We start from the raw sequence: 12327 nt of genomic DNA, 5'->3' as shown, positions 1-12327 counted from the left end.
ATTTTCATTCCCTTTTCTACATCCTACTTAAGTGAAGTAGGATTTTCTGCGATGAACATAATCGAGTGTAAGAACAGATCACAACTGTTAACTCTGGAACACGATATGAGCGTGTGTTTATCAACTATTCGTTCACAATTGAAGAAGATTGTGAAAGAACATCAAGCTCAAGTTGCACATTAATTTTGAATCGCGCACCAACATTTTTTACTTATCTTTTAAAAATTGTAACCTTCATGCATTATTATTAACCTTTTCAGGACGAACGGCTCAACCCTTGAGCCAGCAATTCAAACCTCTCTAGCTCAGCTCCTAATTAACCTAGAGATATGATTTTGGTATGTATCTCTTCAGAAAGGATGGAACTTTCTAATCCTGTGTATATCATTCATCTAATGGGTCCCTCCGTGAAGGGGGAGGGGGGCAAAGTTGGGTGTTTATAGTGTTCCCTCTCTCCCTTCAGAATTTGGGGGGAGGTACCCCCCTGATGGAGCTACAAGGATAAAAAATGGCATCCATAGAGACAAATGAACATACTAACTAGCCATACCCAGTCCATGACTTTTGGGCTTGAGAGGGGTGAATAGGAGGGGTATTGAATTTACCCTTTTTCTTATTGTATATTTTCTTATAAACACAAAAAAATATATTTCAAATTTGAGGAACTCTGGCAACATTGTTATTCATCGTACGCAAGAAAAAAAAAATCTCACATTTACGACAGATATTTGGGACAATGATACACAAAAGTCAAACCCATCGGTTCAATACAAATGGAAAAAGAAATTCAGAACCCCACACCTACGTGACACATCCTGTATATTATTCAATATCCACTGTAATGTACTCTAACGTTGACAGCCCTAGCGACATTCGTAATTATCACAGACACACAAACCATACCTCGTTAAAAACCTTATAGATTAGCCATTCCAACAATGTAACTTTTGTGTGTCTCGGGCCAAACCAGTAAAAGAAGAAGACGACGAAAGTCAAAATTTTGGGTGGAAAATCAAATTTTTTGAAATTTGTCGGACTATGGCAACTCTGTTATTTTTCGTACGCAAGGAAAAAAAATCTCACATTTAGGCCAGACATTGGGAACAACGATATAAAAAAATGAATGGTGTAAGTGCAATAGGAGTGAAGAAAAAAATTCGGAACCTCGAACCTACGTGAATCATCTATTTTTTTCGATAGATTGTGGTATACGCTAATATCGGCAGGCTTGGCCACGCTCCTAATTATCACAAGCATATCAGCTATACCTCGTTGGAAAGCTTATGGAACAAACATTCCAACAAGGTAACTTTTGTGTGTCTCGGGCCAAACCAGTAAAAGAAGAAGACGACGAAAGTCAAAATTTTGGGGGGAAATTAAAATTTTTCGAAATTTGTCGGACTATGGCAACACTGTTACTTGTCGTACGCAAGGAAAATAATTCTCACATTTGCGCCAGACATTGGAAACATCGATGTAAAAAAATGAAGGGTTTAGGTGGAATAGGAGTGAAGAAAAAAATTCGGAACGCCGACCCTACGTGAATCATCCTGTATGTTTTCGAGAGATTGTGGTATAAGCTAACATTGGCAGACTTGGCCACGCTCCTAATTGTCAAAAACATATCAGCTATACCTCGTTGGAAAGCTTATAGAACAGACATTCCAACAAGTTAACTTATTGAACAGACATACACACACACACACACAGAGAGAGAGAGAGAGAGAGAGAGAGAGAGAGAGAGAGAGCGAAAGGAAAACAGTTATCACCTCAGAACGCAACGTTCTATTTTTAGCCTGGTCAGAGTCAGCTGTAGCTATCAGTTGAATCTAAGGGTCGTAAATATGCATTTCTTTCAACTCCCTCCTTTGACAAGTTATTTAGTTTTAGAAAAAAAATCTTCCTGACGAAGCAAAAGGAAAGAAAATCAATGATCTTGCGACGAAGAATATTAGGTGAACCAATGCGAGTTTATTCTCTGCCGTTAGTAATAGTGCATTCCTACTGCACTTACACGGTTTATTTTTTGCACAATTGTTCACAATAACGGGAGTAAATGTGAGAATTATTTTTCTTGCATACGACAAACAACAGTGTTGCCATAGTCCGACAAATTTCGAAAAACTTGATTTTCCACCGAAAATTTTCATTTTTGTCTTCTTTTTCCTTCACTAGTTTGGCCCGACAGACACGAAAGTTATCTTGTTGGAATGTTTGTTCCATAAGCTTTCCAACGAGGCACAGCTGATATGTTTGTGACAATTAGGAGCGTGGCCAAGCCTGCCGATATTAGCGTATACCACAATCTATCGAAAAAAAATATAGGATGATCCACGCAGATTCGGTGCTCCGAATTTTTTCCTCCATTTCTATTACACCTACACCATTCATTTTTTTATATCATTGTCCCCAATGTCTGGCGTAAATGTGAGATTTTTTTTTTCTTGCGTACGAGAAATAACAGCGTTGCCATAGTACGACAAATTTTTAAAAAATGGATTTTCCAGCCAAAATTTTGATTTTCGTCTTCTTCTTCTTTTACTAATTTAGCCCAAGAGACACGAAACTTGCCTTGTTGGAATGTGTGTGTTATACGGATTCCAACGAGGTATAGCTGATATGTTTGTAACAATTAGGAGCGTGACCAAGCCTGCCAATGTTAGCGTATACCACAATCTCTCGAACAAAATACAGGATGATTCACGTAGGTTCGGGGTTCCGAATTTTTTCCTCCATTCCTATTGTACCTAAACCCTTCATTTTTTAATATCATTGTTCCCAATGTCTGGCGTAAATGTAAGAATTTTTTTCCTTGCGTACGACAGATACCACTGTTGCCATAGTCGGACAAATTTGGAAAAAATAGATTTTTTCGCAAAAATTTTGACTTTCGTCTTCTTCTTCTTTTACTAGTTTGGTCCGAGAGACACGAAACTTACCCTGTTGAAATGGGTGTCTCATAAGGTTTCCAACGAGGTATAGATGATATGCTTGTGACAATTAGGGGCATCACCAGACTTGCCAATGTTAGCGTATACCACAATCTATCGAAAAAATACAGGATGATTCACGTAGGCTCGGTGTTCAGAATTTTTCCCTCCATTCCTATTGAATCTAAACCCGTCATTTTTTGATATCATTGTTTCCAGTGTCTGGCGTAAATCTGAGATTTTTTTTTTTTTTTGCTTGCGTACGGTATATATCAGCGTTGCCACAGTCTGACAAATTCTGAAGAATTGTATTTTCGAAAAAAAAATGATTTTCGTCTTCTTCTTCTTTTACTAATTTGGTCCGAGAGACACGAAAGTTACTTTGCTGAAATGTCTGTTCTATAAGGTTTCCAACGAGGTATGGTTTGTTTATGTGTGACATTTAGGGGCGTCGCCAAGCCTGCCAACGTAAGGGTAGACGAAAATTTCTCGGGAAAATAGGAACAGGATGATTCACCTAGATTCTATTTTCCGATTTTTTTTTTTTAACCTAGCTATTGTACCTTTGCCCTTAATTTTTTTATAATTATTATCAATGTCTGGCCTACAGGTCAGAATATTTTTTCTAGCGTACGACTAGAAACAGTGTTGCCAGACTCTCACAAATTTCGAAAAAAATATTTTTTTCACTTTTTCTCTTTCTTCTTCTTCTTCTACGGGTTAGGTACGGTAGCCTCAAAGGTTATCTTACTAGAATCTTTGTTTCATAAGCTTTCCAACAAGGTATAATTCATACCCATGGAAGAATTAGGAGGGGTGCTAGGGCCGCCAAAGTAAAGGTCTACGATTTTCTTGAAATTCCTGCCCGTCCTGAAAAGGTTAAACAATTGTAACCTTCAATTAGATATTATTTAGAAATTGTTACGTTACTAATATTATTGACAATTCTAATCTTCATATAATCTTTAAAAATTGTAACGTATATTAATCATGTTAATAAATTATAAGTTTCATATACCGTATTACTTTTCTGTACATTTTTAATGTTCAGAAAAAGTATTTGTTATCATTGTTATGACCATGATTGCTCCTTTATTGTTGCAGACTATTTTGTAACTTGAAATGTTAAAATATCATTCAATGCTTTCGACAAAGCAAACATGCATACAAGTTACCTATATTTGTGTTTTAAAAGTACAAGAGATTTGTTTGTTCCTTCGTTATTAAGTAATCTTCCTTCTTAGTGAAAGGTTGCATACAGTTTTCGAAAAAGAAAGTGTATTTTTAATAACCTGAATGCTATATTTCTCTGTGAGATCAGTAATCACAAATATATATATATATATATATATATATATATATATATATATATCACCGTATTTTATATTTACAAATAATAATATCTATGAGTGTGCCGTGAGAATTCAAATTACACACGTAGTGTACCGCAAATAGAAAAAGGTTGGGAAACTCTACTATAGGCCTATAATATATACAGTGTTAAATCTTCGGAAGAAAGGGGCGGGGCTGAGGGATGCTACTAAATCCACTTTCACACTTTTAAAATCCCATTTTACAGTTTGGAAGCAATTCTTGCTATATGGGGAAATACGATACTGTAGCTGGTTTCTGACTATGCCACCCCGTATTATAAGACATGCAGTTTCCTTAATTGAGGTCCAAAGAGAGAGATTAGCGCTCACCTACAGTGAGAAAGTTTAATTGGATACCACCCATAGGCATGTAGAGCTTAGATACGGTAACCATAAAGCTCCTTGGAGTTCTCACTCTTTTTTTCTTGCGTTTTATTTACATGTATTCTGTTATAATTCATTTGTCATTCGTCTCCTTCAGCCTACACAGGGTTGAAGTTATGCTAAATATTTCATTTTTAGTTTTGGCAAATGCAGAGAATAAATGACGAACCGGTTAATTTAGGCTGCTATGGATGATAGAGCGACCTGATAACAAGATGCAAATTACATAATGTGAAAAATACAATAAGTGTCTCGTTATAGAATGCATGTAAATATCATTATAGTTTGCACTATATATATATATATATATATATATATATATATAAACTTTCCTTAAAAATAAAGATCTGAAAAAATGTTATTCTAGGAGAGAAGCGATCAGATTCTCTTATGCTTCCTAATGAAAGTGACAAGTGGTTAACTCTTTGTGACAATGTTAAACATTTAACTCAGTCGACAATCTGCGTGTGGCCCTAATGCCCTTTAACACTTTGACTGCTGATTAAAAATATAATGTGTATTTCTAGTATAATTAGACTGTCCAATCATACGTTTTTTTTGTGCTGTTATTCTAATATTCAGTTGGTCTTTTAATGTAAATGCCTAACCATATTTGTTTAATTTTCGTTCCAGGTCATTACAATGTATATAAAATTAACATCGTAGTGAACAGCTGTGAAATAATTAACCTCGTTGGTAGCTTATTTAGAGGCAACCATGCCTTTGAGTGCAGGTGAGTTAAATTATGTAAACTATTTCGGTTGTAAGAAAATCGTTTATTTGAAAAAGTTCCAGATGGGTCTTGAAGGTATTTCACACTAGAGATGTTAGCAACCAGATGAAAAGAATGTCTGAAAGAAGTTTGTCAGGGCCTAAATCATTCCAACATTTACGTGGTGCGGATGAATAATATTTTTTAGACATGCTTCACGATAGTTACCGCTGGATTCGAACACTATGCCTCTCAAACGTTTACTGTTTATTTTTTTCTCTCGCGGAGTTTGTCATTGTCTTCCGTTTATTTTCTTTCTCCTATAATTCTACATCAATTTTTCAATTATTTAATAATCACTTTAAAACGCTTCGTATGTCTAAAGGAAGTAAGTTCATTCATTAGTAGTCCGAATATATGTAAATTTGAAACTTCTTATGATCAACAGACCGTAGTTATTGTAGAAATTGTAATGTAGTAGTTAAAATGTAAATAGACTTACAATGACTCGAAGTATTTTGATGAAAGTTTAGACTTTGTGAAGGCAACTTGACGTACTTTTTAACGTAACATTGTCCATCATAGATATTTAAAAAAAAATATATATGAGAGCTTTATTGCAATTGCTCTGGTAATTAATCCAAAATAGAGAAGTTAATTGTATACTAAATTTCAATTAATGTTTTTCCTTGTCATTGTGTTTATTAAAAGAACTATAACATTTTATGGTGGGAATACTTATTCGAGCCCTGTGCTGAAATGCAGAACAATATCTCACACGTATCTCTTTGACGTACAATGGACATATTTGTCTCTTTTACATTGTCTATATTTTCTTCAGTATTATTGTTAATTTATTTATTTATGACTTATTTTACGTGGCGAAGTTAAGGCTCTGCAGCCTTCTCCGAGCACTTAACCACGTTCTTCGTAGTTTAATGGAAATATCTCTAGTTAAAAACACGCTAGGTGTCTGGGTTGACAACGGTTTAGCGGCGACCGCAGCGTCAGGCGGTTGGTGGTGGTGTGAAGGCAAACTCCGAACTACATGAAAAATGTGATGTTCAAAACCACAGCATAAATATTAGTGTAGGTAGAATTCGTAGTTTTCGCTATTTTTAAGCTAACTAGTAACGGTGCTGATGACATTTAAACACCGATGACATTTAAGGCATAAAGGGATATGTGAAGTCGGCCGTGGATTGACAAGGATAACGTAAAGAGATTGCTCGTCGTTATTTAACTCATATTGATAAGATAATGCTAAAGGGGGTTCTTTCTTATTTATTTATTTCACTCATTTTTGTACTTTTAAATATGATAAATTGCATACATCTTATCCTCTCCGTGCAAAGAAGGCGTGTTTCACCTAGTTGTAAATAAATTATCAGAAAAATTGTATAATGCTTCCAGATCGTGCATAGTGAACTATGTAATATGTGGTGAGATAATGTTAGGATTTCTTCAACCAGAGTCCTCTACTTAATTCAAGACTACTACAGTGCTAAATGAATCCCGAAAATTATACTCCTGCCGGCAATCAAACTCGATACTATGGACACCAAAGTTTTACACACTATATTACTTTATTAATGACTGTGTTGGTGGGCTTTTGTAAGGGAATGAAGAGATAGATTACCATTTGTTTTTAGAGATTCCTTCAATTATGTATTGTTGGTTAAATGCCTTGAAGTTTTATACACCAGAGAGAGAGAGAGAGAGAGAGAGAGAGAGAGAGAGAGAGATTGATATTTTGTATATTATGATTATGTCTTTTACTATTTTCTTTTTACTTTCAGATATATCTACCGCTCTTCAGCTTCTTGAACATATCCAACATACTATCCAGGCGAGCGATGATCCAAAACTTGAATCACAAACCAATAGCGACTTACATACTCTGATATCGTTTCTTGAAAATCCTATATTTCGAGGAATTGTCACAGTTCAGGTAAGTTTTGTAAACATCTTGCTGTTACTTATTATTATTTAAAAAAATATTACTAAAAGTGCTATATATTTCATGAGAATACAAGCGTTATACAGTTAGAAAAAAAAAAAAGGAACAAATAGAAATCTGAGTCAAATTAGTACAGAGGCTGTTCCGCGCGTATGTGTTCTAATTGTACTTTCCAAGCAGTTACGAAAATCCATGGTGCCAGTTGCGGCACTCCTGGATGTGTCTTCTTTGAATCCCAAGAATGGCCCGGTAACATAGTTTTCATTGTAGAATGCTCCCTTGAAGAACTGCGAGTGGGATCTTGTTCCGTTTCTCTTCTATAGCGTTCCAGAGTCCTTTACAGATGTCACACACCTCTTGCCCAAAGTCCTTTTAAGCAGTCCAAATCCAAAAAAGTCCATTGGACTTGCGCCTTGGAGACTTCACAGATATTTCGTTGAAAGGTATGGCTTGTTTTCCAGTAACCTCCTTCATATTTTAGTCGAATACGAGAAACAATCTTGAGGTGTGTGATGAAACTTTGTCTTGATGGATATGGATTATATTGATCTCATTTGCATACATTTCTGATAATTCCTGCTCGTAGATTGGCCTCAGGATCTGCTCCTGGTCGTACTTTGAGTTGATTTTATAGTTCTTCACCCTGCTAAAATTTCAGTTTGCCTCGACGACAGTAGCTGGCAATCACCATGAACCCTTTCGAAAAAGCCTCTCTGCATGTTCGGATCCACTTTATGAAGTACTTCGCGCCTTTGTCTGTGTACATGATGTCTCTCGGTTTGCAGCAATTCGGAAAGGTACACCCACTCTTTATCTGATGTAGCGACTTATCACCACTTTTGGTTTGCCAGATGCCGCTTATGCGGCTTTCGAAAATTCACTTGCTTTGGTTCCCGTCGGTAGACGTGAGTAAGGTACTGACTGCAAGTCTTAAACGCCTTTTGAAGATTCAGTCGTTGGTGCAAGGTGCGGTTGACGATTCGCCATTTATGGAATCAAGGAATTCTCTTCGGAGGACATTCTTCTAAGTTTCGCCTGCTTCTTGGTTGTGGCTTGTATGCACGTCCGTATTACCGACTTCTTTTTAGAGAACTGAACGCCGGGTTCACGAAACCCTTACACTGGCCGACCACTTTCTTGGTAAAGTCAATGTAACGTCACAACCCTTACTTACTCTGCACTGCCTCCAGATTATTGAAATATTGAACTTTGCGTCGTAAAAGTCTACAACATAACCTTGTAAAAAAGCGACTCAGTTGTGGGGACATTTCCGGCCTAGCGAGAAAACAAACGCTCTCCCAGAACTCGTACACTACATTAACAGACGCGCCTGACCAACGTTAGGCGAGTTTATTCTGCGCGTGTGATACGCAATCACGTTTTGTCAATGCACGCAATGCACTCAAAACAGCTTTCTGTAGCACTGATGTCAGGAGTTTCGAAAGCAAAATATGTTGTGAAAATTCAAAGAGTCTGAGAGGGCAAATTTTTCCTTCTCGTTCTCTATGGTAGCATGGAGTGCGGAAATTCGGCTCTATTAATGGTAATGGAAAACCTCAGAAACAGTTTCCGGGAAATTAAACTGTGACAGCTACAACATGTTGTGGTACATTTTATATTTAAAACTATATACTATAATATCTGACTTACATTTGTAAAATATTTGTGATTCTGGAACAGGAATATAAATAAATGCAATGTGTGTCTATGAGGAACAAAATTATTCTCTTTGAAAAGGTGCAAACTTTTGACCTTTAAGCTACTCAGAAATTTGGTTTGTGTTTACCTAGTGCTTAGGCTTTATTTCCTGGCTACAAAAACATTCAACACGTAGATTTGAAGGGGTTGCTATACACTAGGAAACTTTTCTTTTTCCTTTCCTCGTAATAGATGTAAATTATTTTTGATTCTTAAAACCCAAGTCGAATTGTCCAAATGTTAAAGATGAACAAATTTGTAAAAGTTTTCTCAATTTCACTATCGCTTTAAAAAAGTTAAATCAAATTTGTGAAATTGTAAAAGTTTTCTCAATTTCACTATCGCTTTAACCCTTTGGGGATCCGATGGTACAATTTGTACCATACGGGTGTTTCATGGTACACTGCGTTATAACTCTCCTATTTGAGCTTTTTCGTCCGTTTTTTTTTCAAGTCCAGATGCATTGTAGAAGACCTTACATATGGTTTCACACCTTCCTGCGTCGAGACATAGGAGGTGATGACGTCATAATTCTAAAATATATATTTTCTTTTATTAAGCCTATGTTCATTATTTTTTGGCGGGCTTATTTATGCACGGAGAAGATTGAAATTTTGCACAAACATTCAGTCCACCGAGTAGTATTTACCAGATTTTTTTTTCAGATTTCTGCGTTAAAACAGGAAGGATCCAGAGGAGCAAAATGTTGAAAAAGGGATATTTTTACCAAAAAAGCTCTTTCTTCGGGATTTTCCCGTCTTAGATACATGATGGAGACATGTGAATGGTACCGCCTGAAAGGCAGTTCTATTCTGAAGAAAATGATGTGCAAACCATGACCCTAGGGTAATTAGGGATGTCTCAGGGAATTTTTACAAAATATCCTTCTGTATACGGGAATATGGTACATTGTCGGTATATATATTTTTTGGCGGGCTTACTTTTGCACCTAGAAGATTGAAATTGTGCATAAACATTCAGCCCACCTAGTAGTATTTCTCAGATTTTTCAGATCTCTGCGTTAAAACAGGGGGGGGGGGTCCAGAGGGGCTAAAAGTTGAAAAAAGGGATATTTAGACCAAAAAAATCCCTTTTTCCTGATTTTCCCGCCTTAGATACATGGAGACATATGAATGGCACCGCCTGAAAGGCAGTTCTATTCTGAAGAGAATGATTGGCGGATTATAGTCCTAGGGTAAATAGAGATGTCTCAGGAATTTTTTTTACCTGAGATCATGGTGTTTTGCGGTCATTTGGGGCATTGTGGGAATTCTTGATAAAAAATTTCTCCCGTCCTTAGTATTCAAGGTAGAAACTTGAAATTAGGCACACGCATTCAATCTACCAAGTACTATTTATCAGATTTTATGGAGATCTCTACGTTCACACAGGGCCGCTCCAGAGGGGCTCAAAGTGTGAAAAAATTTCCCCTTTATCATTTTTCCCTCTCCTGGTATATGGTATGAGCATGCAAGTGGTACCATTTGAAAGCCAGCTACATTCTGAAGAGAATGAGGTATAAACCATGATCCTAGGATAAATAGTGACGACGCAGTAGCTGCTTAACTGAAAGTCTAAAAAATACCCCCCCCCCAAAAAAAAAACCCGGATGCCAAAAGGGTTTAAAAAGTTAAATCAAATTAGCGTCTGCTTAGATTTTGAATCGAACTATTCGAAGTAAGGTAACGTTTCTTTTTCTGTTTATAGAAATTATATTTACATTTAAAGGACAAATGCTGAAGACAATTTAGATAACGAATAACAATGTTAGTTTACAGCGTACCAGTATTTTAACGATAATGAATGTCTGTCATTCAATATCACAAAAGCTATATTTCAGCCTCGATAAAGAGACTATTAAGCGTACACAATCACAGCGATAGAAAGTGGATTATTACAGTATTTTTAGATCATTTTCATAATAAAGAATTTCAGAATTTGTTAAAGTTCATTTATTGCACTTAAAATATATCAGTTTGTAAAACTAACTCATTCAAATTTTGTAAAACTATTTAACTCATTCAAATAATAGCATAATAAAACCCTACCATGTTAACTAAATATGTATTTCACATTGCAATGCATTTCACGTAATCGTTTGACAGTTTCTCTCTTTGATGGTAATTATAAAGAAATACGTAGTAAATATTCTGTTGTATATATAATTTCATTACTGTGTCATAGTATCGTTTTTTTATATAAATTTAGAAAGTGGAATAAATTGTGATCCTTCTTACCTTTGGGTCTTTCTTATCCAAAAACTACTCTCTTCTGTGTTACAAATAACTTCCACAATCGGATTTTTTTTCTGTTTATCTACGAAACTATTTGACACCATACAGCAAACCGACAGCATACAGAAATTTTCATTTTGCGCCCTCGCATTGACAGTTCAAATGGGACAATAATTACATCTAATATTGATTAGATCTGCACGAAGCTTCCAAGATAAAGTATAGATATGTAATAAAACATCCCTAAATTTTTTAGTTGCTTTTGTGAGTGTTGCCAAGTAGTAATTGGAAAGAATCAGAAATAAAGTAACTTTTGTTGAAAATATTCCCCCGTTATTGTTGGAAATATTTCTCCGTTACTTCCCTTTCATATATAACTACTGATAATACGTTACATCTCTCGATCACCCATTCAATTACAATTCCAAAGAGGTATAACTGGTAAGTCTTTACAAGTTCCATTAAGAGTTATAATATTTTAAGTGTAAACTACGATTTAAAAAAGAAAGAAAGAAAATGTGAATGTAAAAGCAATATACACTAGTTATTCTATTTGAACTTCATGTATTATTATTATTTTGAGATGTTTCAAATGATATAACATATCATATTCTAACTACGTAGTACTTATAAAGAACTTATGAATATTTACAAAGGGTGTAAGAAAACCCTCCGTCCTAATGCAGAAGCAGAATGAAAAAAGCACGAATGAGCAAGTCGAAAGTGAAGGCAATGCTCATCGTTTTTTCGATATCAGGGGTATCATCATGACTGAATGGGTGTCTCATGGTAAAACGGCGAATTAGACCTACTACAAAGAAGTCTTAATCAAGCTGAGGGAAAGAATAAGGAAGAAGAGACCGAATTTGTGGAAGAACGATGCATGGATCCTCCACCAAGACAATGCGCCTGCCCATAATTCGCTTTCTGTGAAGCAGTTTTTAGCAGCCAAGAGCATTCCTGTGCTCGACCATCCTCCGTATTCCCCAGACCTGGCTCCCTGTGACTTTTATCTATTCCCAAAAGTTAAAAGTGC

At 35.9% G+C, this 12327-nt stretch overlaps 1 protein-coding gene across 8 annotated transcripts in view; it reads left to right on the top strand.

The window, feature by feature from the left end:
• LOC145673181 (multiple PDZ domain protein-like) overlaps positions 1–12327 on the top strand; it is an 817414-nt gene that overhangs the window by 66819 nt on the left and 738268 nt on the right. For all 8 annotated transcript variants that reach the window (XM_081742643.1, XM_081742640.1, XM_081742641.1 and 5 more), the window contains exons 2-3: positions 5321–5420; positions 7199–7350. In XM_081742643.1, the coding sequence (XP_081598769.1) occupies positions 5405–5420; positions 7199–7350 (168 nt within the window). In that variant the 5' untranslated portion in view covers positions 5321–5404. The remainder of the gene's footprint in view (positions 1–5320; positions 5421–7198; positions 7351–12327) is intronic.

This window comes from Thermobia domestica, chromosome 16, assembly GCF_964235325.1.
Source record: "Thermobia domestica chromosome 16, izTheDome1.hap1.1, whole genome shotgun sequence".
Lineage (NCBI taxonomy): Eukaryota > Metazoa > Arthropoda > Insecta > Zygentoma > Lepismatidae > Thermobia > Thermobia domestica.
The sequence above is the reverse complement of the archived record's forward strand: the minus strand, read 5'-3'. Positions and strand labels throughout refer to the sequence as shown.